At 40.5% G+C, this 22,001-nt stretch overlaps 2 protein-coding genes across 2 annotated transcripts in view; one reads left to right on the top strand and one right to left on the bottom strand.

Moving 5' to 3' along the window:
- LOC131685854 (uncharacterized) overlaps window positions 1–22,001 on the bottom strand; it is an 80,428-nt gene that overhangs the window by 25,770 nt on the left and 32,657 nt on the right. The window contains exon 2 of the mRNA XM_058969861.1: window positions 6,914–6,989. Coding sequence (XP_058825844.1) covers window positions 6,914–6,964 — 51 coding nt within the window. The 5' untranslated portion in view covers window positions 6,965–6,989. The remainder of the gene's footprint in view (window positions 1–6,913; window positions 6,990–22,001) is intronic.
- LOC131685867 (C-type lectin 37Da-like) lies at window positions 19,457–20,139 on the top strand. Its single transcript, XM_058969880.1, has 2 exons — window positions 19,457–19,601; window positions 19,661–20,139. Exons 1-2 carry the CDS (start codon window positions 19,494–19,496, stop codon window positions 20,000–20,002), a joined length of 450 nt encoding a protein of 149 aa, XP_058825863.1. The 5' UTR covers window positions 19,457–19,493; the 3' UTR covers window positions 20,003–20,139.

Below are 22,001 nucleotides of genomic sequence, written 5' to 3'. Positions count from 1 at the left end.
GTTTTGAAATGAAAGATATATCGATAATGTGCTACAACGATCCAACGCGAAAGCCGACCGATGCTCACGATCCTTCACTTAACTCACCATTTATCGTTAATCCAGCTGAAAGTTCACCAACTAACACCGCCCTTCGCCCGAAGGTTCAATAACCTATTGCAAATGCTACCACATGAAAATGCAATCAATCAAAATGACCGGAAGATTTCCGATAATGATCCGTTAACCGAAGATGGTCCCCCTGACATTCCACACGAGATTTCCTCTGACCAAACATTCGTGTCGCTTTTGGTTTCGTTTGCCCCTCTCGTCCCGGTACGATGATGGGTTGGAACGGAACGGAAAACCACACGTCGTATGTAATTGACCTATTTCACCATCTCCGCATCACACTCTGCTTCTCGGCGCGATCCAGCGACTCGGAGAACCAGCCACATTCTCATTCACTTTCTTTCCTTCCATCGCTATACATAAAGTGTATAAGAACATCAACGGGTCGCTGGTACGAAGGGGGAGGAGCCCGGTTCAAGATATTGTGTTCGGCGGCTTTGTCGGCCGGCTGAATGCGAATATGCGGTGAGGAGTGCAGTGTTGCTGGATCCTGAGTCTGCCTGAGGGCTCCGGCGGGTCATTGAACTCGTCACGACCTGATCTGACGTTTGCGGAATCGAGGAGTACGGTGCGCTGTGTGATCAGGCCCCCCTTTCGGGAGATAAGCGCACTTGATTTCGATTTCAATTTCATTTCTCTTCGAATTGATTGTTGCGTGCGAAAGGCCACTGCCAAATGCCGCCGGCTACGCTAGGGCGGATTTTGACCGACCGTGGGATTTTTGGTTTGGAATTTGGTTGACTCTCGCTAGCGGTTACGTTGTCGGTTGATTGCTGGCTAGGTTGGTGAATTTTAAAGAGACCACTTGACGCGGCTTCGCTCTTCAGCTGGACGATCTGCGCTTGGTTTTCGTTATGCAAATTGTGTGGCGTGAGTGGATTACAACCATTTGAAGTGGAGCAAAGTGGAATGAGCAAACACTAGAGTTGAGGGATATGTACTTCCAAAACGTGATCCGTTGTGGTTGTGGGGGGTTATTCATGCAGCGTTCATTGATACTTCATGGGAAGCTGTTGGACACTGTTTACCAACTCACCGGGTTTGTAAGAAACATGAAACCCGTGATACAGAAAATGAATATTCATAACGTAATAGAACAGTGCACCACAGAGAACAGACGTCCATGATCGAACAAAAATATTTAAAAAACGTGTGTAAACATTTGAATTATTATACGATAAACACTAGCGCCGCCACACCAACCTATCCCAACTATCCGTCAAATCCATTCCGGAACCGGTTAAAAATCCTGAATGGATTCACTATGGAATCCTGCTCAAAGAAAACAACCGATTCAACGGTTGATGCATTTGAGCTGGAATTCATGCTGGAAGTCCGAACCGTTCCGGGCTAGTTTGACAGGGTAGAGGAATAACCGCTGTCAATTCAGTCGAACTCAGCCACTAAAAACATGACGACAGTAGCGCACCTGGTTTGGATATCCCAACTACCTTCGCAACCATTATAGATTTTACACAAGCTGAATGCTGAAGATGGACGTCTGTTCTCTGTGGAATAGCTCCTCTGAAATCCCATTTCGAACAGTCGAAGTTGTAGACTTCTTGTTTCTATATTTTTGACAATTAAAAAACTCAACGAGTCGCGGCAAAAGTTGTCACCTGTTACTGCATTGAATGTTTCTATGATCATGAAAAATACAAAACAATTTAACGTTCCGCTCGCAAGTTTATATAGAAGGAATTTGTGTCGTCTGATCGGGCCATTATCGGTGCATGCATAGTTGGCAAATTGGTGTGAAAATTTCACTTTTCACCCGCTAATTGAACGTGTTCAGCTTGGGTGCTTCTATACCGGAAATCGTGTCTTTGCGTATGAAACATTAAATTTCTACCGAAAGAAGTGATAGAAAACTGTCTGTACATTAGTTTCTGGGGGAAAAGTGTGCCAAACGTAATCATTTTCGTTAGGCACCCACTGTGATCGAATTGAATCAAAATCGGTTGTTGCATTTGAGTTGGAATCTATACTGACTCCATTCACGATTCTGAACCGGTACCGGAATGGGTTTAACTGCCGTCTAAGAACGGTTGGCTTCAAAATTGTCCAATGATGGACGTTCGTTGGACCAACAAACGTCCATCGTTGGACCCGTGTTGAACGTTTTGAAAAACTTTCGAAATTCGGAGATCAAAACCAGAATTTATAACTCAAAATCGGAATTCGGAGTAGAGAATCACAATCGGAATTCGGATTTGGAGTTAAAAATCGAAATTCGAAATCGAAGTTGAGAGCCGAAATTCGTAGTTCAAAATCGTACTTCGGTAATTCGAAATCGGATCGTGAGCTTGAAATCAGAAGTTGTAGTCCGGGTTTGAAAATAGGAATCGGAGTTCGAAATCGTACTTCGGAGTTCGAAATCCAAATTCAAAATTGGAATGTGGATGCCGATTCTGGAGTATAAAATCGAAATTTGATGTTCGAAATCGGAAGGAATTCGAAGCCGTAATTTGGAGTTCGAGATTAGAATTCGAAATCGGACTTTAAAATCGGAACTAGGAGTCGTAATTCGAATTCGAAATTCGGAGAGGAATGGAGTCCGGATTCGGATATCGGAGTTGAAATTCAGGGCTCGAAATTGGAATCCGGAGTTAATAATCGGTATTCCAAATCGAAATACGGAGCCGGAATTTGGAGTTTGAAAACGAAATTCGAAGCCGGAATTCGGAGCTCGACGGCAGAATTTGTAGTCGGAATTCAGAGTTGAAATCGTAATACGGAGCCGGAATTCGAAATCGGAAAACGGAATTGTACTTCGAAATTGGAATCAAAATTCAGAGTTCGGATTTGGAAATCAAAGTTGGAATTCGTATTTCAAATTCGAAGTTCAAAATCGGAATTCGGTGTTAATAATCGGTATTCGAAATCGCGCCGGAAAACAGGAATTTATAATCGGAACTCGAAATTGGAATTAGGAGTTAAGAATCACAATCGGAATTCGGAGGCGGAATACAGAATCGGTATTCGAATTTGAAGTTCGAAATCGTATCTGGAGCTTGAAATCAGAATTGGGAGTCTGGAATTCGAAATCGGAGTCTGAATTTGGAGTTCGTCATCAGAATTCGGAGTTCGAAATCTAAACTCGAAATTGAAATGCGGATTCCGAGTTCGGAGTCGGACTTCAGACATAGAGAACAGACGTCCATCTTCAGCATTCAACTTGTGTAAAATCGAAGACTCCATATTATGAAGACTGATATCTCTTTCCTTCCTCCATACAAACGAAGAGCGACAGAGGTTCCAGCGCCTATACTGGAGGAAGGTAGGAAGCTTAATGTAAAAGTGTATATATGTGTGTGCATCACTATGGGAAGTACCACCTTTACCCGCAAGTGGCGTTGCTGTTACTGTCTCCAGATTCTGGACAGAGTTGCCAGTCTTCTTGATATGCAGTCTTCGGTAAAATCTAACGGTTTCGAAGGTAGTTGCGATATCCAAACCAGGTGCGCTACTGTCGTCATGTTTTTAGTGGTTGAGTTCGACAGAATTATTCCTCCACCCAGTCAAACTAGTCCGGAACCGGTTCGGACTTCCAGCATGAATTCGAGCTCAAATGCATCAGCCGATAGAGTTGGAGTCGGTTGTTTTCTTTGGGCAAGATTCCATACTGAATCCAGTCAGGATTTCGAACCGGTTCCGGAATGGATTTGACGAATAGTTGGGATAGGTCGGTGTGGCGGCGCTAGTGTTTATCGTATATTAATTCAAATGTTTACACACGTTTTTTAAATATTTTTGTTCGATCATGGATGTCTGTTCTCTGTGCTTCAGAGTTTGAAATAAAAAATTCGGTGTTCGAATTAGGTATTCGAAGTCGAACTTTGAAATAGGAATTGGGAGTCGGAATTCGAGATCGAAATTCGGAGTGCGAAATCAGAACTTGAGTCAGAATTTGGAAATTGAAGTTGGAATCCAGGGTTTGAAACTGGAATTCGGAGTTAATAATCGGTATTCCAAACCGCAATACGGAGTCGCAATTTGAAGTTCGAACTCAGAATGCGGAGTTGCAATTCAAAACCGGAATTCGGAGTCCGGATTCGGAAATCGGAATTGGAATTCGGAGTACACATTTAGAATTCGAAGCTGAAATCGTACTCCGGAACCGAAATTTGTAATTTTAAATTAGAATTCGGAGTCCGGATTTGGAAATCGGAGCCAGAATTCGGAGATGAAAATCGAAGTTCGGAGTTCAAAATTGGAGCTCGGAATCCAAATTCGGAGTTCGAAATCGGCATTTGGAGTCCGTTTTCGGTAATCGCAGTCGGAGTTCGAAATTGAATTTCGGAGTTCGAAACGAGAATTTGTGTTCGGATTCACAATTCGGAATCGAATTTCATGGTTAAAATTCAGAATTCAGAGTTGAAATCGTAATTCGAATCCGGAATTTAGAGTTCCAAATCGGAAGTCGAAGTTAGAGTTTGAAATCCAAATTCGCAGCACGAATTTGGAAATCGGAATTCGAATTCGGAGTTTAAATTCCTAGATAAAATCGGTATGAGGCGCGATTTGCAGTTCTATATCGGAATTCAAAGTCGGGCTCTCAAATCGGAATTCGGAATCGAAATCGGAGTCGGAATTCGGAGTCGAAATAGTAATACGGAGTGAGAATTTGGAGTTCGAAACCGGAATTCGGAGTTGGAATTGTAGCCCGAATTTCGAAATCGGAGTTCAGAGTTGAAAATCGGAATTCGAAATGGGAATTTGGTGTGTTAACTCGGAAATCGGGAGTTCGGATTTGGAAATAGGAGTAGGAATTCTGAGTTCCAATTCTGAATTCGTAATCACAATGTGAAGCCTGAATTCGGAGTCGGACTTCAGAGTTCGAAATCGGAATTGGAGTAAGGAGTCGAAATTGTAATTCGGAGTTAGAAATTGGTTTGTGCCGGAGTTTTCAGCTAGAAATCGGAATTCAATGTCGAGATTGGAATCAGGAGTCGTAATTCGGAATGCTTAGAAGTCGGAATCGGTTGTTTTCTTTGAGCAAGTCAGTATGGATTCCAAATCAAATGCAACAACCGATTCTGAGTCGGAATCGGTTATTGCATTTGATTTGGAATCTATAATGACTCCATTCAGAAATCCGAACCGGTTCCGGAATGAGTTTATAACTGGGATACTGTATCCATTCAGGATTTCGAACCGGTTCCGGTATGGATTTGACGGATAGTTGGGATAAGTTGATGTGGCGGTGCTAGTGTTCATCGTATATTAATTTTAATGTTTACACACGTTTTTTAAATATTTTGTTCGATCATGGATGTCTGTTCTCTGTGCTATTATGTTGTTACGTAGATGAATTTTGATCGAACAAATATATTAAAAAAACTTATATATTAAATATTTAAAAAAAACTATAAACATTTGAATTAATATACGTTAAAACACTAGCACCGTTACACCAGCTATCCCAACTAACCGTCAAACCTGTTCCGGAACCGTTTCGGAATCTTGAATGGATTCAGTATCCCACTGAGAAGTCCAAAAAATTGTTTCAAAATCGTTCAACATGGGTCCAACGATGGACGTTCGTTGAACGGTTATTTGGACGATGTCCAAATTGGTCCAACGAACGTCCTTCATTGGACGATTTTGAAACCAACCGTTCTTAGAGGGATGGATTGCAGCTCAAAGGAAACAACCGATTCCGACTTAATCGGTTGATGCATTTGAGCTGAAATCCATACTGAATCCCGTCAGAATTCCGAACCGGTTCCAGAATGATTTGACTGCCCTCTAAGAACGGTTGGTTTCAAAACCGTCCAATGAAGGACGTTCGTTGGACCAATTTGGACAACGTCCAAATAACCGTTCAACAAACGTCCATCGTTGGACCCGTGTTGAACGATTTTGAAACAGTTTTTTGGACGTCTCAGTGGGTGGGTAGAGGTATAGCCGCTGTCAATTCATGACGACATTAGCGCACCTGGTGGAGGTATCCAAACTACCTTTAAAACGTTAGGGATTTTTACACAAGTTGTATGCCGAAGATGGACGTCTGTTCTCTGTGGCTGCAGTGTCAGAAAGCACCATCCCAACTAAGTTCAGCCGGAAATGAACTGGAATTCCGGCTGGTTTCTTTTCGCATTCCGGCTCCAGTGACAACCGATTCTAACTAGTTACTGATATAATGCTTCGATATGCAATGCACTTTAAATTTTTTGGACAGGAAAAAATAATTATTTCTAAACGTTCGTTACACTTTGGTTTAGGTGTTGAAGAAAATTGGACGCAATTCAGAATGCTGCAAGAGAGGAAAACATCAAATAATACAGTTGCAGTATTACCACAGTATTGAAGTGGTCCGTTAAAAAAAACCGGATCGAGGAGCGGGAGGCCGAAGCAGCGTGTTTGAATATCCAAACCTCCTTCGCTAATCGCACGGACATTGGGCGGATACTGGACAAAAGTTGACAGTATGACGTGAGTTGAGTTGTGTGGTCCCATTAATCGATTTCATTCCATTACGGCTTTATCCACATGCTGGGAGCGACTTCATTTTCTACACACGCTAACAGCCTTCGGTTCCGTTACTCCAAATGACAAAACGCTTTGACGACGCCCTAAAGCGGATCGAACTTGGCGAGATGGTGCAACTTTCGGGGCAAGTTCTCTATGTCCATTCATTAATTACATGTATGTATACGACTTATGGACGGGGTACACCCGTCTCCCATCGAGTAGGAGTAATTTTCGAATCATGAAAGCGCAGCAAATCGGAAGCTGTGATGTGACATGTTTAGTGTTGCACAGACTGGGTGTATGAGCGGGAATAGACCGCACTTACCTGTAATATGCCGATAAGTAGTGTTGTGTAGAAAAACCTCGTCAACCGCATCCTCAATTGTGGGGGCCAGCTGATTCTGAGGGAAAATGCAAAGAAAGGAAATAGAAATTAATGACAGGCTCGACTTTTCTCGTAGAAATTTCGTTTGTGAAATCGGAACCAGCTAGGTTTTTTGTCATTAAAACAACAACAGAACACACATTCATGATCGAACAAAACTGCTAGCAAAACTGTTGTATTCACTTGTACGAATATAAGTTGAAATCACAGAGAACAGACGTCCATATTCAGCATTCAACTTGTGTAAATATCCCTAACGTTTTTAAGGTAGTTAGGATATTTCCACCAGGTGCGCTACTCTCGTCATGTTTTGTAGTGGCTGAGTTCGACTGAATTGACAGCGGTTATAGCTCTACCCAGTCAAATAATTCTGGAACCGGTTCGGAATTCTGAATGGATTCAGTATGGATTTCAGCTCAACTGCATCAACCGATTGAGTCAGAATCGGTTGTTTCCTCTGAGCTGGAATCCATTCAGGATTCCGAACCGGTAACGGAATAGGTTTGACGGTTAGTTGGGATAGCTGGTGTAGCGCCACTAGTGTTTTAATTCAAATGTTTACACAAGTTTTTTTTAATATATTTGTTCTCTGTGCTAAAACCATAGAGAACAGACGTCCATATTCAGCATTCAACTTGTGTTAAAATCCCTATCGTTTTAGAAGGTAGTTGGGATATCTCCACCAGGTGCGCTACTGTCATGTTTTTAGTTGCTGAGTTTGACTGAATTGACAGCAGTTATACCTCTACCCAGTCAAACCATTCCGGAACCATTGCGGACTTGTGAGTGAATTCAGCATGGATTCCAGTTCAAATGCATCAACCGATTGAATCGGAATCGGTTGTTTTCTTTGAGCAAGATTCCATACTGAATCCATTCAGGATTTCGATCCGGTTCCGGGATGGATTTGACGGATAGCTGGGATAGGTTGGTGTGGCAGCGCTAGAGTTTATCGTATATTAATTCAAATGTTTACACACGCTTTTTTAAATATTTTTGTTCGATCATGTTCTCTGTGGATTGTTGTTAATTTTGATAAAGCTAGAAAGCCATTTGTCGCGGTCCACGTGTTATTGGGTTAATATCTTGAATCCAAATGATAGGATCGTCTCTCTGGTGTTGGTGATAGACACTTTAGGTAGATAGAAAGCAACGAAAAATTAAATATAAAACAATAAAATCACCAACTATTCCCATGGCGAGTCAGTTGATCAATTCAGCAATCATTAATCACTTATGGAAATTTAAGCAAACCTAGCTAGTTGCGCCCCATTAAGCTTCCTTTCCATTCCCCAGCGGTTCACTTCACGTATTCAACAAATTGTCCCGTTTGGCTCTAATTTGCCAACCAATTCGATCCGTTTTGAATCTGATCCATTATTCATTCGAGCGAGGGTCAATTTGTTTTTTGTTCGAACCTGTCACCACCAACCAATGGGCACACTCCACACTGGAGCCGGTGTGCATGATTGCCATTGCCGCTATATGGTGAGATCAAATACCGGGGAATACGACGACTTGGTAGGTACTCGGAATTGAGCTTGATCCACATCCATTCCATCTAGCATGCAAATATGATTTTCTGTGCAGGTTCGCTCGGCAGTATAGCGTGTGTGCATTTTTCTCATCGTTGTTACTTTTTCTTTGTTGATATCATTGATAGTTGATCGGTTTGCCGGACGTAACACTATCTTCTGTTTTCCTTCAATTAAACAATTTCTCATATTATTTCACATATGCTGTGTACCCAAGAAGGAAAGCACTCTAACCCAGTAAAGTTTAGCCGGAACTCTGACCGGTTCTGGTTAGAATTACGCCTTCAGTGACACAACCGATTATAATTAGAACTGTGTGTAAACTACCTTCATTCCATGAGAATTTAATTTAAGATAATTTTACATACGCACCTTTAGCGGAAATAGGAACAGTAGATAAAATTATTTGGAAATGATAATAAATTAATTTTACTTTTCCAATTTTCCCCCTTTCGAATGCCGATTGGATGTGATTTACGAATCTGTCCTCCGACTCGCACTGAATCACGTCTGATAGTCTGTGGTGACAATCTTTTGCTGCGGCAGCTGTTTGATGAATTGCAAACGATCGTCGAACTCGTTGAATATGAAAAATGATGCACATTTATGTCGAACAGTAACAAGATTCCCGAGCATTGAATAATGATAGATAATGAAGATATGGTAATCCTGTACCTCGACTACCAAGAGAGAAAGTTCCGCAGGTTCAATATCGTGGATTCTATTAAGTTTTACACCACCCTCTAACATAACCTCAAATAATAAGCTGGATAAATTTCGTTTTTCTCGCTGTTTTTTTTGCATGAGACTTACGTGAGTTCGAAAGCAACAGATGAACATCCGTTGAATTCAAACTCACGTAACGGACAGAGCAAACAAACCACCGGGAATTACATGTACTTTATTCATTCCTGGTTCATTCGTATCATCTTGTAAAACTCAATACATATGTGGCCACTCTTGCTCGATTTCTGTAATTTTGTAAGTAAAGTAATAATGAAGGCTTGAGTTTATTTGTGACAGAACCGCAAAGCACAGAAAACAGACGCCAGTCTTGAGTCACAGAGAACAGACGTCCATCTTCAGCACCACCAAGTGCGCTACTGCCCAGTTAACGTTCAAGTTACCTTTTTTAAGCATGTGTTAGAATTGAATGCTTGGTAGTGTGCGTAGGAAAATTTGTGTTCAGCTTTGCCACCGGATTATCCATTTAAACCTTTTTAAAACTCTAAAAGAAGAATATCAGTCGATTTATTAGTTCATCACGATTCAATTCATGCAAAATACCTGCTGGAAAAACCATCGGCTTAGCTAAATGGTGCTTTTGAAAAAGTGGCTGTGGTTTTTTCACTGCGCAGTTGTGTTGCGTACCCCAGCTCGGTGTGGTAGTGTGAAAAAAAAATCACAGCCACTTTTTCAAAAGCACTATCCAGCTAAGCCGATGGTTTTTCCAGCAGGTATTTTGCATGAATTGAATCGTGATGATCTAATAAATCGACTGATATTCTTCTTTTAGAGTTTTGAAAAGGTTCAAATGGATAATCTGCTGGCAAAGCTGAACACAATTTTTCTTACGCATACTACCAAGCCTTGAGGTAACTTGAGCCTTAAACTCATTCCGTAACCGGTTCGGATTTCTGAATGGACCCACTGAGACGTCCAAAAAATTGTTTCAAAATCGTACAACACGGGTCCAACGATGGACGTTTGTTGAACGGTTATTTGGACGTTGTCCAAATTGGTCCAACGAACGTCCTTCATTGGACAATTTTGAAACCAACCGTTCTTAGAGGGGAGTCATTATGGATTCCAAATCAAATGCAACAACCGATTTCGACTCAGAATCGGTTGTTGCATTTGATTTGGAATCCATACTAACTCCATTCAGGATTCCGAATCAAATTCCGAATGGTTTGACCAGGTGTCGTCATGTTTTTAGTGGCTGAGTTCGACTGAATTGACAGCGGTTATACCTCTACCCAGTCAAATCATTCTGAAACCGGTTCGGAATTATGATGGGATTCAGCATGGATTTCAGCTCAAGTGCATCAACCGATTCAGTCAGAATCGGTTGTTTCCTTTGAGCTGGAATCCATTTAGGATTCCGAACCGGTTCAGGAACAGGTTTGACGTTTAGTTGGGATAGCTGGTGTGGATTCAGTATGGAATCTTGCTCAAAGAAAACAACCGATTCCGACTCTATCGGTTGATACATTTGAGCTGGAATTCATACTAGAAATCCGAACCGGTTCCGGACTAGTTTGACTGGGTAGAGGAATAACCGCTGTCAATTCTGTCCCTCTAAGAGCGGTTGGTTTCAAAATCGTCCAATGAAGGGCGCTCGTTGGACCAATTTGGACAACGTCCAAATAACCGTTCAACGAACGTCCATCGTTGGACCCGTGTTGAACGATTTTGAAACAATTTTTTGGACGTCTCAGTGGAGTCGAACTCAGCCACAAAAACATGACGACAGTGACGCACCTCCCTCTAAGAACGGTTGGTTTCAAAATCGTCCAATGAAGGACGTTCGTTGGACCGATTTGGACATCGTTCAAATAACCGTTCAACGAACGTCCATCGTTGGACCCGTGTTGAACGATTTTGAAACAATTTTTTGGACTTCTCAGTGGGCTCCCTCTAAGAACGGTTGGTTTCAAAATCGTCCAATGAAGGACGTTCGTTGGACCAATTTGGACAACGTCCAAATAACCGTTCAACGAACGTCCATCGTTGGACCCGTGTTGAACGATTTTGAAACAATTTTTTGGACGTCTCAGTGGGCTGGTTTAGAAATCCCAACTACCTTCGAAACCGTTGGAACTTTTTACACAAATGGAATGCCGGATTTCGGCCGTCCGACAATTTGGCGCAAATCTAGGGTCGGGAGATCGGTGTGATAGGCCAGACGTCAACAAGTACTTGGCCAACATGGACATCGTGTCATGAGGATGCGGAGACCGTCCGTGTTGGAAGCGCAAGTGGTGACTCAAAAGCAGCGGCTTAAGCAGCTCGTCAAGGATGTCTTCATTGTGAAGCGCAACGTTGTTGTGATCATGGACGACAAGACGTACCTGAAGCTCTATGGCAATGGCGGCGATCAGTGACGTAAAGAAAGTTCTCAAAGAAGGCCCCCGTTGTGGCTATCAATCAGTGAGAAGCCGGTCCAAGAGCCGGCCTTCTTATCTTCGCAACTTGCTGTCAACGGGGAGGTGTACAGCACAAACTGCTTACCAGAAGTTACGGTCTACATTAAGAAATACCACCTGAAGGACGATGTCATGAGGCGTTTGAAGATCCCAGTTGCTCCCAAAAACGTCAACTTTCCCCAACGAGCTCCAGCTGCACGTAATTGCAAATTTGCAATTGAGCGATCCTGAGGTTCTATTCGAACAATTTCGTGTTAAAAAACCGAAAAGGCAACCAGAATATACAAAGCCTTTCTTTTCGATGGCTTCTTTACGAATGTTTTTTTGTGAGTATGATTGTTTATAGAGAAAATTTCATTGCTAATATCTATTAGAGAAGACACCAGCAAGTTCGAATAGAGAACAGCGCAGGATTAGATCAACTTTTCCCAAATAATTGTATTGTCTACATGAATGGAGCTGCGGCAAGAAAGTGAATTGGATAATTATCAAGTGTAAACAGTGTGCAGCATACTCCCCTCACTCTCAAGAGCCATCACACAGTGCCGTCTGCCCTGCATGATTTCAGTTCTCTTTGCTCCACGACACGGTTGCGGAGAAACGATCCATCAACTACGAACGATGACCGGCTTGTATCATTATCGGGGCGGGAAAGTTAGCTCAAGAAAAGAAGCTCTCAATTTCACCGAGCAATCCGTGTCAATGAATGGATGAATGATAGAACGGTTCGCACGGTCGGCGATTCGGAAGAGACAGGTGGAAGAGAAGCTATATAATTAGTGCGAGTTTTTTCTCGTTCACGTGAGAGCAGGTTTCGATTTTCGTGTGGCAAAAGCTAGCCACGGATGAGAAGCTGCTGAAACCGGGTGTGGGTTTCGACAGCAGCCATTAGCTAATGGTGGCTTGTAAGGGAGTTAATCAATTTATAAAGGGAGATTATCTAATCTCGCTGGTAATGAGTTAGCTGAGAGTGATTTTAGGTTTGTTTTGTGTTGAATGAGCTGTTATTTGTGAATTGTGATCATATGGCCGTTTGATTCGAAATTCGCGTACTTGAAATTTTTGTTTAATATTGGAACGCAGTCTGTTGCCAACTTTCGTAGTCCTTTATCAGTGAGTACAAAATAAAATCCAATCAGTTTTCTTTGAAATCAGTTAACAATATTCCTTGAATAGTTTTGTAACTGATAAATTGCTCTCCGTGGTGATAACCCAAGCACAGAAAACAGACGTCCATCTTCAGCATTCAACTTGTGTACAATCTCTAACGGTTTCGAAGGTAGTTGGGATATCCAAACCAGGTGCGCTACTGTCGTCATGTTTTTTGTGGCTGAGTGCGACAGAATTGACAGCGGTTATTCCCCTACCCAGTCAAACTAGTCCGGAACCGGTTCGGATTTCCAGCATGAATTCCAGCTAAAATGCATGAACCGATAGAGGCGGAATCGGTTGTTTTCTTTGAGCAATATTCCATACTGAATCCATTCAGGATTTCGAACCGGTTCCGGAATATATTTGACGGATAGTTGGGATAAGTTGGTGTGGCGGCGCTAGTGTTTGTCGTATATTAATTCAAATGTTTACACACGTTTTTTAAATATTTTTGTTCGATCATGGATGTCTGTTCTCTGTGACCCAAGCTACCACAGTCGTGTAAATGGCATTAGGCCAGTTCTATAGCCGCTCAAAGGTAGCAGAGCATATCGAAGCAATATTGTACTTGAATATTACTTTAAAGCCGCTTTTGGCGAAATATAAGGCTGATATACGACATAAATAAGTTACCAATAAGCATTGTAACGTAGCCTAATATCTGCTTTAGACCTGCATATGGTCAAGGCTCCGAAAATGGCAACCACACGCGAATTTTTTTTTATAAAATTTTACGTCAAACTGTTTGTTTTCCCTATGTATATAACCCTTAATATTAAAAAATATGAATGGTGAGCCCAGAAAAAAAATCCATGCCTGTCATTTTTAAAAGTTTGTTGATGCTACTTGCATGACCTAAAAATGACTAAAAGATCGTAAGGAGATAAAAATGTGCACAAAATCCATATTTTCAACTTTTTGCCTGAAACCACATTTCTCCATCGCAGTCTAATTTAAATTTGATGATATTGCTTTAAAAATTGAGATGAATATGGATAAATGCTTATTTTCAATTGTGAAGTAGTAATGGAAACCATATAACTTGTAATGTGACAGATCAAAAATTCGAAGAAGTTTTGTGGACCACACTAAAAGCACAGAGAACAAACATCCGTGATCGAACAAAAATATTTAAAAAACGTGTGTAAACATTTGAATTAATTTACGATAAACACTAGCGCCGCCACACCAATCTATCCCAACTATCCGTCAAATCCATTCCGGAACCGGTTCGAAATCCTGAATGGATTCAGTATGGAATATTGCTAAAAAACAACCGATTCAGACTCTATCGGTTGATGCATTTGAGCTGGAATTCATGCTGGAAGTCCGAACCGGTTCTGGACTAGTTTGACTGGGTAGATGAATAACCGCTGTCAATTCAGTCGAACTCAGTCACAAAAAAACATGACGACAGTAGCGCACCTGGTTTGGATATCCCAACTACCTTCGAAACCGTTACAGCTTTTTACACAAGTTGAATGCTGAAGATAGACGTCTGTTCTCTGTGATATAGGGCTCAATGTCTCTTTAAGACTGCCCTATATCACAGAGAACAGACATCCATGATCGAACAAAAATATTTAAAAAACGTGTGTAAACATTTGAATTAATATACTAAAAACACTAGCGCGGCCACACCAACCTATCCCAACTATCCTTCAAATCGATTCTGGAACCGGTTCGAAATCCTGGATGGATTCTGCATGGAATCTAGCTGAAAGAACACAACCGATTCCGACTCTATCGGTTGACGCATTTGAGCTGGAATTCATGCTGGAAGCCCGAATCGGTTCCGGACTAGTTTGGGTAGAGGAATAACCGCTGTCAATTCTGTCGCACTCAGCCACAAAAAACATGACGACAGTAGCGCACCTGGTTTAGATATCCAAACTACCTTCGAAACCGTTAGAGATTTCGGTTCGGACTTCCAGCATGAATTCCAGCTCAAATGCATCAACCGATAGAGTCTGAATCGGTTGTTTTTTAGTAATATTCCATACTGAATCCATTCAGGATTTCGAACCGGTTCCGGAATGGATTTGACGGATAGTTGGGATAGGTTGGTGTGGCGGCGCTAGTGTTTATCGTAAATTAATTCAAATGTTTACACACGTTTTTTAAATATTTTTGTTCGATCACGGATGTTTGTTCTCTGTGCTTTTAGTGTGGTCCACAAAACTTCTTCGAATTTTTGATCTGTCACATTACAAGTTATATGGTTTCCATTACTACTTCACAATTGAAAATAAGCATTTATCCATATTCATCTCAATTTTTAAAGCAATATCATCAAATTTAAATTAGACTGCGATGGAGAAATGTGGTTTCAGGCAAAAAGTTGAAAATATGGATTTTGTGCACATTTTTATCTCCTTACGATCTTTTAGTCATTTTTAGGTCATGCAAGTAGCATCAACAAACTTTTAAAAATGACAGGCATGGAATTTTTTTCTGGGCTCACCATTCATATTTTTTAATATTAAGGGTTATATACACGCCCCTACACCAGCTTATCTCAACTAACCGTCAAGGAATAGAATCTAGAATCTAGAAAAACTACTAAGAGAACTGCGGAGAGAAAAACAGCATTTTTGGCAACGTATGCCCCGGCATTGTATGGCAAAACGTCCAATGTTATAAGGATAGGCAATGTTCGATTGGATTCCTTTTTTGACAGCTAAACGCGAATCCAATCGATCCAAAATGGAGTCTCCTCAGTTCTCTTTCTCGAGTTTTTCTAGGGGAATCCATTCTGAACCCATTCAGAATTCCGAACCGGCTCCGGAATGGTTTGACAGCTAGCGGCAAATCACTCTAGGAATGTATAACAAATTTGCATCAACTTAGAAAAAATGCATTTGATTTCCATTTTTGCATCAACTTTGCACTCCCTCGCAGAAAAGATTACTTAACAATCGTCCTACGCTGATCCATTTTGTTCGACGTTTTGTTGAATGTAGGGCTGTTTTTAGTAGGGTTTTGACGTCTTACACGCAACGCTAAATGCATTACGAATATCTATTAATATCTGCCCCTAGTTTGACAAGGTAGAGATATAATTATGTCGACCATTTTGAAATGTCTATATGAGTAGAGCACTCTAGCACAGAGAACAGACGTCCATCTTCAGCATTCAACTTGTGTAAAATCTCTAACGGTTTCGATGGTAGTTAATATATCCAAACCAGGTGCGCTACTGTTGTCATGTTTTTTTGTGGCTGAGTTCGACAGAATTGACAGTGGTTATTCCCCTACCCAGTCAAACTGGGCGTAGTTTTACTACTAGATATTTTTGTTGAAGAAAAAAAATCAAAATATTTCGCAAAATGTTTCTTATGAGCATTTTGCTTTGAAATTATATTTAGTATTAGTATTGCATAAGAAAATTATATTTATGACTGGCAAATACTAAAAAATTTAAGGGGCATACTTGAAGTTAAAAATGCTTCCTTACTAATAACTTCCTAATAATGTTTTGACAGTTCCTTCAGTTTTTAGATCATCGTTAACAAAAAAAATCATTGTTTTTTTGTAATTGTATTTTTTAACATTTTTTTGTTTTCTTATTGAAAATTTTCACCAAAAAATATTCACAAGGAAGAATTGATTCCCTAGAACTCGCTATCATATAGTTTTGCTGCACCTATGGCGATTTTCGAACAATATATTTTGAAAGTAGTGCATTCAGATCTGATGCGCCCTTTTTAAATATTACTCTTGAATAAAAATTGTTTGTTTAATAATGCAAAATACTTAGTCTCTCATAAAGATGATACGTAAAAGGTTTCATCAGAATCGAAGTTGGTCACCATTTTTGACGTAGTTGAATCAAACTTGAGGGAATTGCTTCACAGCGGAAAACATCTGTCACGTTACATAAGATCAACTGTGTTTTCTTAAAAATTAATAAAACTAAGGTCACAGCATCTTCAGCATTCAACTTGTGTAAAATCTCTAACGGTTTCGAAGGTAGTTGGGATATCCAAACCAGGTGCGTTACTGTCGTCATGTTTTTTGTGGCTGAGTTCGACTGAATAGACAGCGGTTATTCCTCTATCCAGTCAAACTAGTCCGGAACCGGTTCGGACTTCCAGCATGAATTCCAGCTCAAATGCATCAACCGATAGAGTCGGAATCGGTTGTTTTCTTTTAGCAAGATTCCATACTGAATACATTCAGGATTTCGAACCGGTTCCGGAATGGATTTGACGAATAGTTGGGATAGGTTGGTGTGGCGGCGCTAGTGTTTATCGTATATTAATGCAAATGTTTGCACACGTTTTTTAAATATTTTTGTTCGATCATGGATGTCTGTTCTCTGTGTTATATGTTAAACAATCCCACCCTCTAAGAACGGTTGGTTTCAAAATCGTCCAATGACGGACGTTCGTTGGACCAATTTGGACAACGTCCAAATAACCGTTCAACGAACGTCCATCGTTGGACCCGTTTTGAACGATTTTGAAACAAATTTTTGGACGTCTCAGTGGGCAGTTAAACTCATTCCAGAACCGGTTCGGATTTCTTAATGGAGTCATTATGGATTCCAAATCAAATGCAACAACCGATTCCGACTCAGAATCGGTTGTTGCATTTGATTTAGAATCCATAATGACTCCATTCAGGATTCCGAATCAAATTCCGAATAGATTGACCGGGAAGGCTCTATCACAGAGCACAGACATCCATGATCGAACAAATATATTAATAAACTTGTGTAAACATTTGAATTAATATACGTTAAAACACTAGCGCCCCTACACCAGCTTATCTCAACTAACCGTCAAGGAATAGAATCTAGAATCTAGAAAAACTACTAAGAGAACTGCGGAGAGAAAAACAGCATTTTTGGCAACGTATGCCCCGGCATTGTCCGGCAAAACGTCCAATGTTATAAGGATAGGCAATGTTCGATTGGATTCCTTTTTTGACAGCTAAACGCGAATCCAATCGATCCAAAATGGAGTCTCCTCAGTTCTCTTTCTCGAGTTTTTCTAGGGGAATCCATTCTGAACCCATTCAGAATTCCGAACCGGCTCCGGAATGGTTTGACAGCTAGCGGCAAATCACTCTAGGAATGTATAACAAATTTGCATCAACTTAGAAAAAATGCATTTGATTTCCATTTTTGCATCAACTTTGCACTCCCTCGCAGAAAAGATTACTTAACAATCGTCCTACGCTGATCCATTTTGTTCGACGTTTTGTTGAATGTAGGGCTGTTTTTAGTAGGGTTTTGACGTCTTACACGCAACGCTAAATGCATTACGAATATCTATTAATATCTGCCCCTAGTTTGACAAGGTAGAGATATAATTATGTCGACCATTTTGAAATGTCTATATGAGTAGAGCACTCTAGCACAGAGAACAGACGTCCATCTTCAGCATTCAACTTGTGTAAAATCTCTAACGGTTTCGACGGTAGTTAATATATCCAAACCAGGTGCGCTACTGTTGTCATGTTTTTTTGTGGCTGAGTTCGACAGAATTGACAGTGGTTATTCCCCTACCCAGTCAAACTAGTCCGGAACCGGTTCGAACTTCCAGCATGAACTCCAGCTCAAATGCATCAACCGATAGAGTCGGTTGTTTTCTTTGAACAAGATTCCATACTGAATCCATTCAGGAATTCGAACCGGTTCCGGAATGGATTTGCCGGATAGTTGGGATAGGTTGGTGTGGCAGCGCTAGTGTTTATCGTATATTAATTCAAAGGTTTACACACGTTTTTTAAATATTTTTGTTCGATCATGGATGTCTGTTCTCTGTGACTCATGAAGTATCCAAACGAGCATGAAATTTGACGTATTTCTATTGTTAAGATGCAAATTTCATGCTCGTTTGGATACGTCATGTCTTCTTCTTCCTCATGGCCACACTCTAACTAGAATTCTCTATATGTGAGCCGTTGTTAATTCAGTCGAACTTACCTGTCAAACGAAATAACGACAGTAGCGCACCTGGTGATGATATCCCAACCACATTAGAAGATGTCTGATTTTTACACAACTAACGCTGGAGTTGGACGCCTGTTCTCTGCGGCTCTATGTTCTACACAGTCAGCCCTTTAAAGCGGAGGTATATGCAATTAATTTTCTGTACCAGAAAATATCTGCTTAGAAGTGACCTAAGGGACAAGGAATTAGTTATTGTGTCGGATAGCCAGGCCGGATTAAGAGCTCTTGGTTCAGGTCAATTTTCGTGTCCAAACTTATGGGTGGCAGGGCATGTGAGCCATGCGTTAGATCTGTCCATAGCAACCTTGAGGAAATGCTCGCAGGCGGAAGCAAGGGGTTATGGGCATATACTTTGATGCCCTGCCACCCAAGACAGTGTATTCATCTATTTATCACTTTATCACTGATCTAGAAACAGGCCATTGCTCTCTCAGAGCTCTTTTGGTCAATTAGGTTCAAGGTAGCACATGTATCAAATGCCATGGCCTATTTGCTTGAACATGAAAATCCGTTCTCTGCGACGGAAGTGTCAATTAGGGGCAATAACAAATTAATTCTATCTTTCGTTTAATTGTCCCACCTAGCATAAACTGATAAAATGATAAAAAGCACGATTTCTCTGCAATCAGCGGTATTCCTTTATATACGAAGAGAAGCCATAACCTTCCAAACAAAACGAGTCTGATATTCCTGAAAGATAGTGCTCCAGTATACTGTTAACAATGCTAAGAGGCACGTTTTCTGTATTAATTCTTTCGTTGTTGTCCTACTGCTACGCGCAAGATTTAAAGTGCTCGTCGGAATCCCAATATCACATCCCGGATGTTACGGTAAATCTAATATTCTGTCAAATTGTAACATTTCGTAAGAACAATTGCATTTTTCTCAGGCCAACTGGTATAAAGCAAGCGAATATTGCAATTCGATTGGTATGCGATTGGCAGTTATCTCATCGAATCAACAGCAGGATAATTTGGTGGCAATGATTAAATCCAGCAGCAAGTACAACACAGCCAAAATGGAAATCTGGATTGGTGGAAGTGATTTGGCGAAAGAAGGAGAATTTATTTGGCAATCGACTGGGGCCAAGATCGGTTACGCCAACTGGAATAAGAAGCAACCGGACAATGCGGGAGGCAATGAACACTGCGTTCAGATTCGACATATCCCCGCGGTAAACTGGAACTGGCATTGGAATGATCGGGATTGCAAAGTGGCGACTTCCCACTGAGACGTCCAAAAAATTGTTTCAAAATCGTTCAACACGGGTCCAACGATGGACGTTTGTTGAACGGTTATTTGGACGTTGTCCAAATTGGTCCAACGAACGTCCTTCATTGGACGATTTTGAAACCAACCGTTCTTAGAGGGTGGAATGGCCCTCTAAGAACGGTTGGTTTCAAAATTGTCCAATGAAGGACGTTCGTTGGACCGATTTGGGCATCGTCCAAATAACCGTTCAACGAACGTCCATCGTTGGACCCGTGTTGAACGATTTTGAAACAATTTTTTGGACGTCTCAGTGGGTTACTTCGTATGCGAAAACATGGAGCCGAAAAAGGTAGTTGTTATGTTTTGATGCAGGCAAGCAGAAATAAAAACTGAACCGGTTGAAATTATACTATTTTATTTAATTTATATGTATTTTAATGTATTTGTTTATTACTGTTCGAAGTGGGGAACTAAATCGGTCTAATAAAGCCACTGAAAAGCCTAAAAAATTGTTTCAAAATCGTTCAATACGGGTCCAACATTGGACCTCTGTTGAACGGTTATTTGGTTATTTATTCCTTCATTGGATGATTTTGAAACCAACCGTTCTTAGACTATCAGCACCGGTGCGTAAGCAAATGCGTGTGTATTTTGATTACGCTAAACGATAATATTTTATTTAGACACCCGTTTTCGCACCGGTCGTTGGTAAATAGGTTGCTAAAATAATAATCTGTTTTTACACCGGTAGTTGTTATTATAGTTACGTTACATTTTTTGCAATCATGCAATAAAATAATCGTTTTTTAATGATATGGACTTTATTCAGTGAAAAAAATATTGCTAGAAAGAAAATACATTTATTTATTGAATTCAATAAAACCCTTTCAGTAACAAACATCGTTCTCTTTTCTAAAAATATTTTATTGCAATGATTGTAAAATTATTCAAACTGGAAATGTTTATTGAGATTAAAAGTTAATTATTGTTTCAATGAAAAAAATGCTCATACCATTAATTTTGCCGTTTGAAGCAATAAACATTGTATTATTGAATTGAATAAGACATTTTTTTGTTCAAATATGCTAAAATTCTCTATGTAATATAAATTCTAAGAAATGTTATGGGTTCGGAACGGACAACGAATTCTAATAACTAAAGTTTACCCAGAAGTTATTGTCTGAAGCACATACTACGGAGTCTACTGAACCAGGAGTGTAATGAATCAGGAGTGTAATGAAAAGGATCTCATGCTAGATATTACAAACAAACTTGCGGAGAAGGAACCTTTACGACCATTCAACGATTGTTTTGCGGAAACAGTTTATACGAACGATCAGTTTCGAATACGCTTTCGTTTTTATGTATTTCGAAGCCTTTGAAGAGGAGCTAATACTATATTGAAAAGCCAGAGAAAGTTGGGTTTTACCAAATTATACGGAAGCCATCTGATGTACGTCCTTCAGACGCTGCAGTCAAATATATTCGGATGGGAGAAAAATTGCGCGTTGATGTATGTGAGAATACTGCCATACCCCAGTAGCCTGGCCCAAAATACCTTAAATCTCAGAATCAAAACCTTGCAGCTGAATATGATAGTTTGGGTGACTAATAAGCTTCCCTGAAAATTTCAGCTTATTTGGTACACTGGAAGTGGTTCCGCAAATGGCTCAAAGTGTGTATGGGAAAAATTGACCAAATGTATGGAGAAATGCATCACTTTCACATTTTCACATCTAGGTGGCGCTGTAATCGATCAATGCTTTTCGTGAGAAAAATTAAGAATCTTCTTGTAACAACATATCGACTCGTGAAGACTGCAAGTCAATCCAACAAAAACTGATAAAGTTATAAGCGCGCAAAGTTGAGCGTGTCATGAGTTGTAGTTTGGGTGGCTCTGTCGAAAGTGAAAAAAGCGGCTTATGGTGAACGCACGATTTCCATGAGGTAGATAACTACATGAATTTCAACTTTTAATAACACGAAATGCTGACCATTTGGAAGGGTAGTATCTTGGG

Source organism: Topomyia yanbarensis, chromosome 1, assembly GCF_030247195.1.
Source record: "Topomyia yanbarensis strain Yona2022 chromosome 1, ASM3024719v1, whole genome shotgun sequence".
Classification (NCBI taxonomy): domain Eukaryota; kingdom Metazoa; phylum Arthropoda; class Insecta; order Diptera; family Culicidae; genus Topomyia; species Topomyia yanbarensis.
Note: the sequence above shows the minus strand (reverse complement) of the source record. Positions and strands in the feature narration are given on the sequence as shown.

What these genes read in the sequence shown, in the direction of transcription:
- LOC131685867 (XM_058969880.1), top strand. Translation starts at nt 19,494, where the DNA reads ATGCTAAGAGGCACGTTTTCTGTATTAATTCTTTCGTTGTTGTCCTAC. An exon ending in ATCACATCCCGGATGTTACG is followed by an intron (nt 19,602 to 19,660) that starts GTAAATCTAATA and finishes CATTTTTCTCAG; the next exon opens with GCCAACTGGTATAAAGCAAG.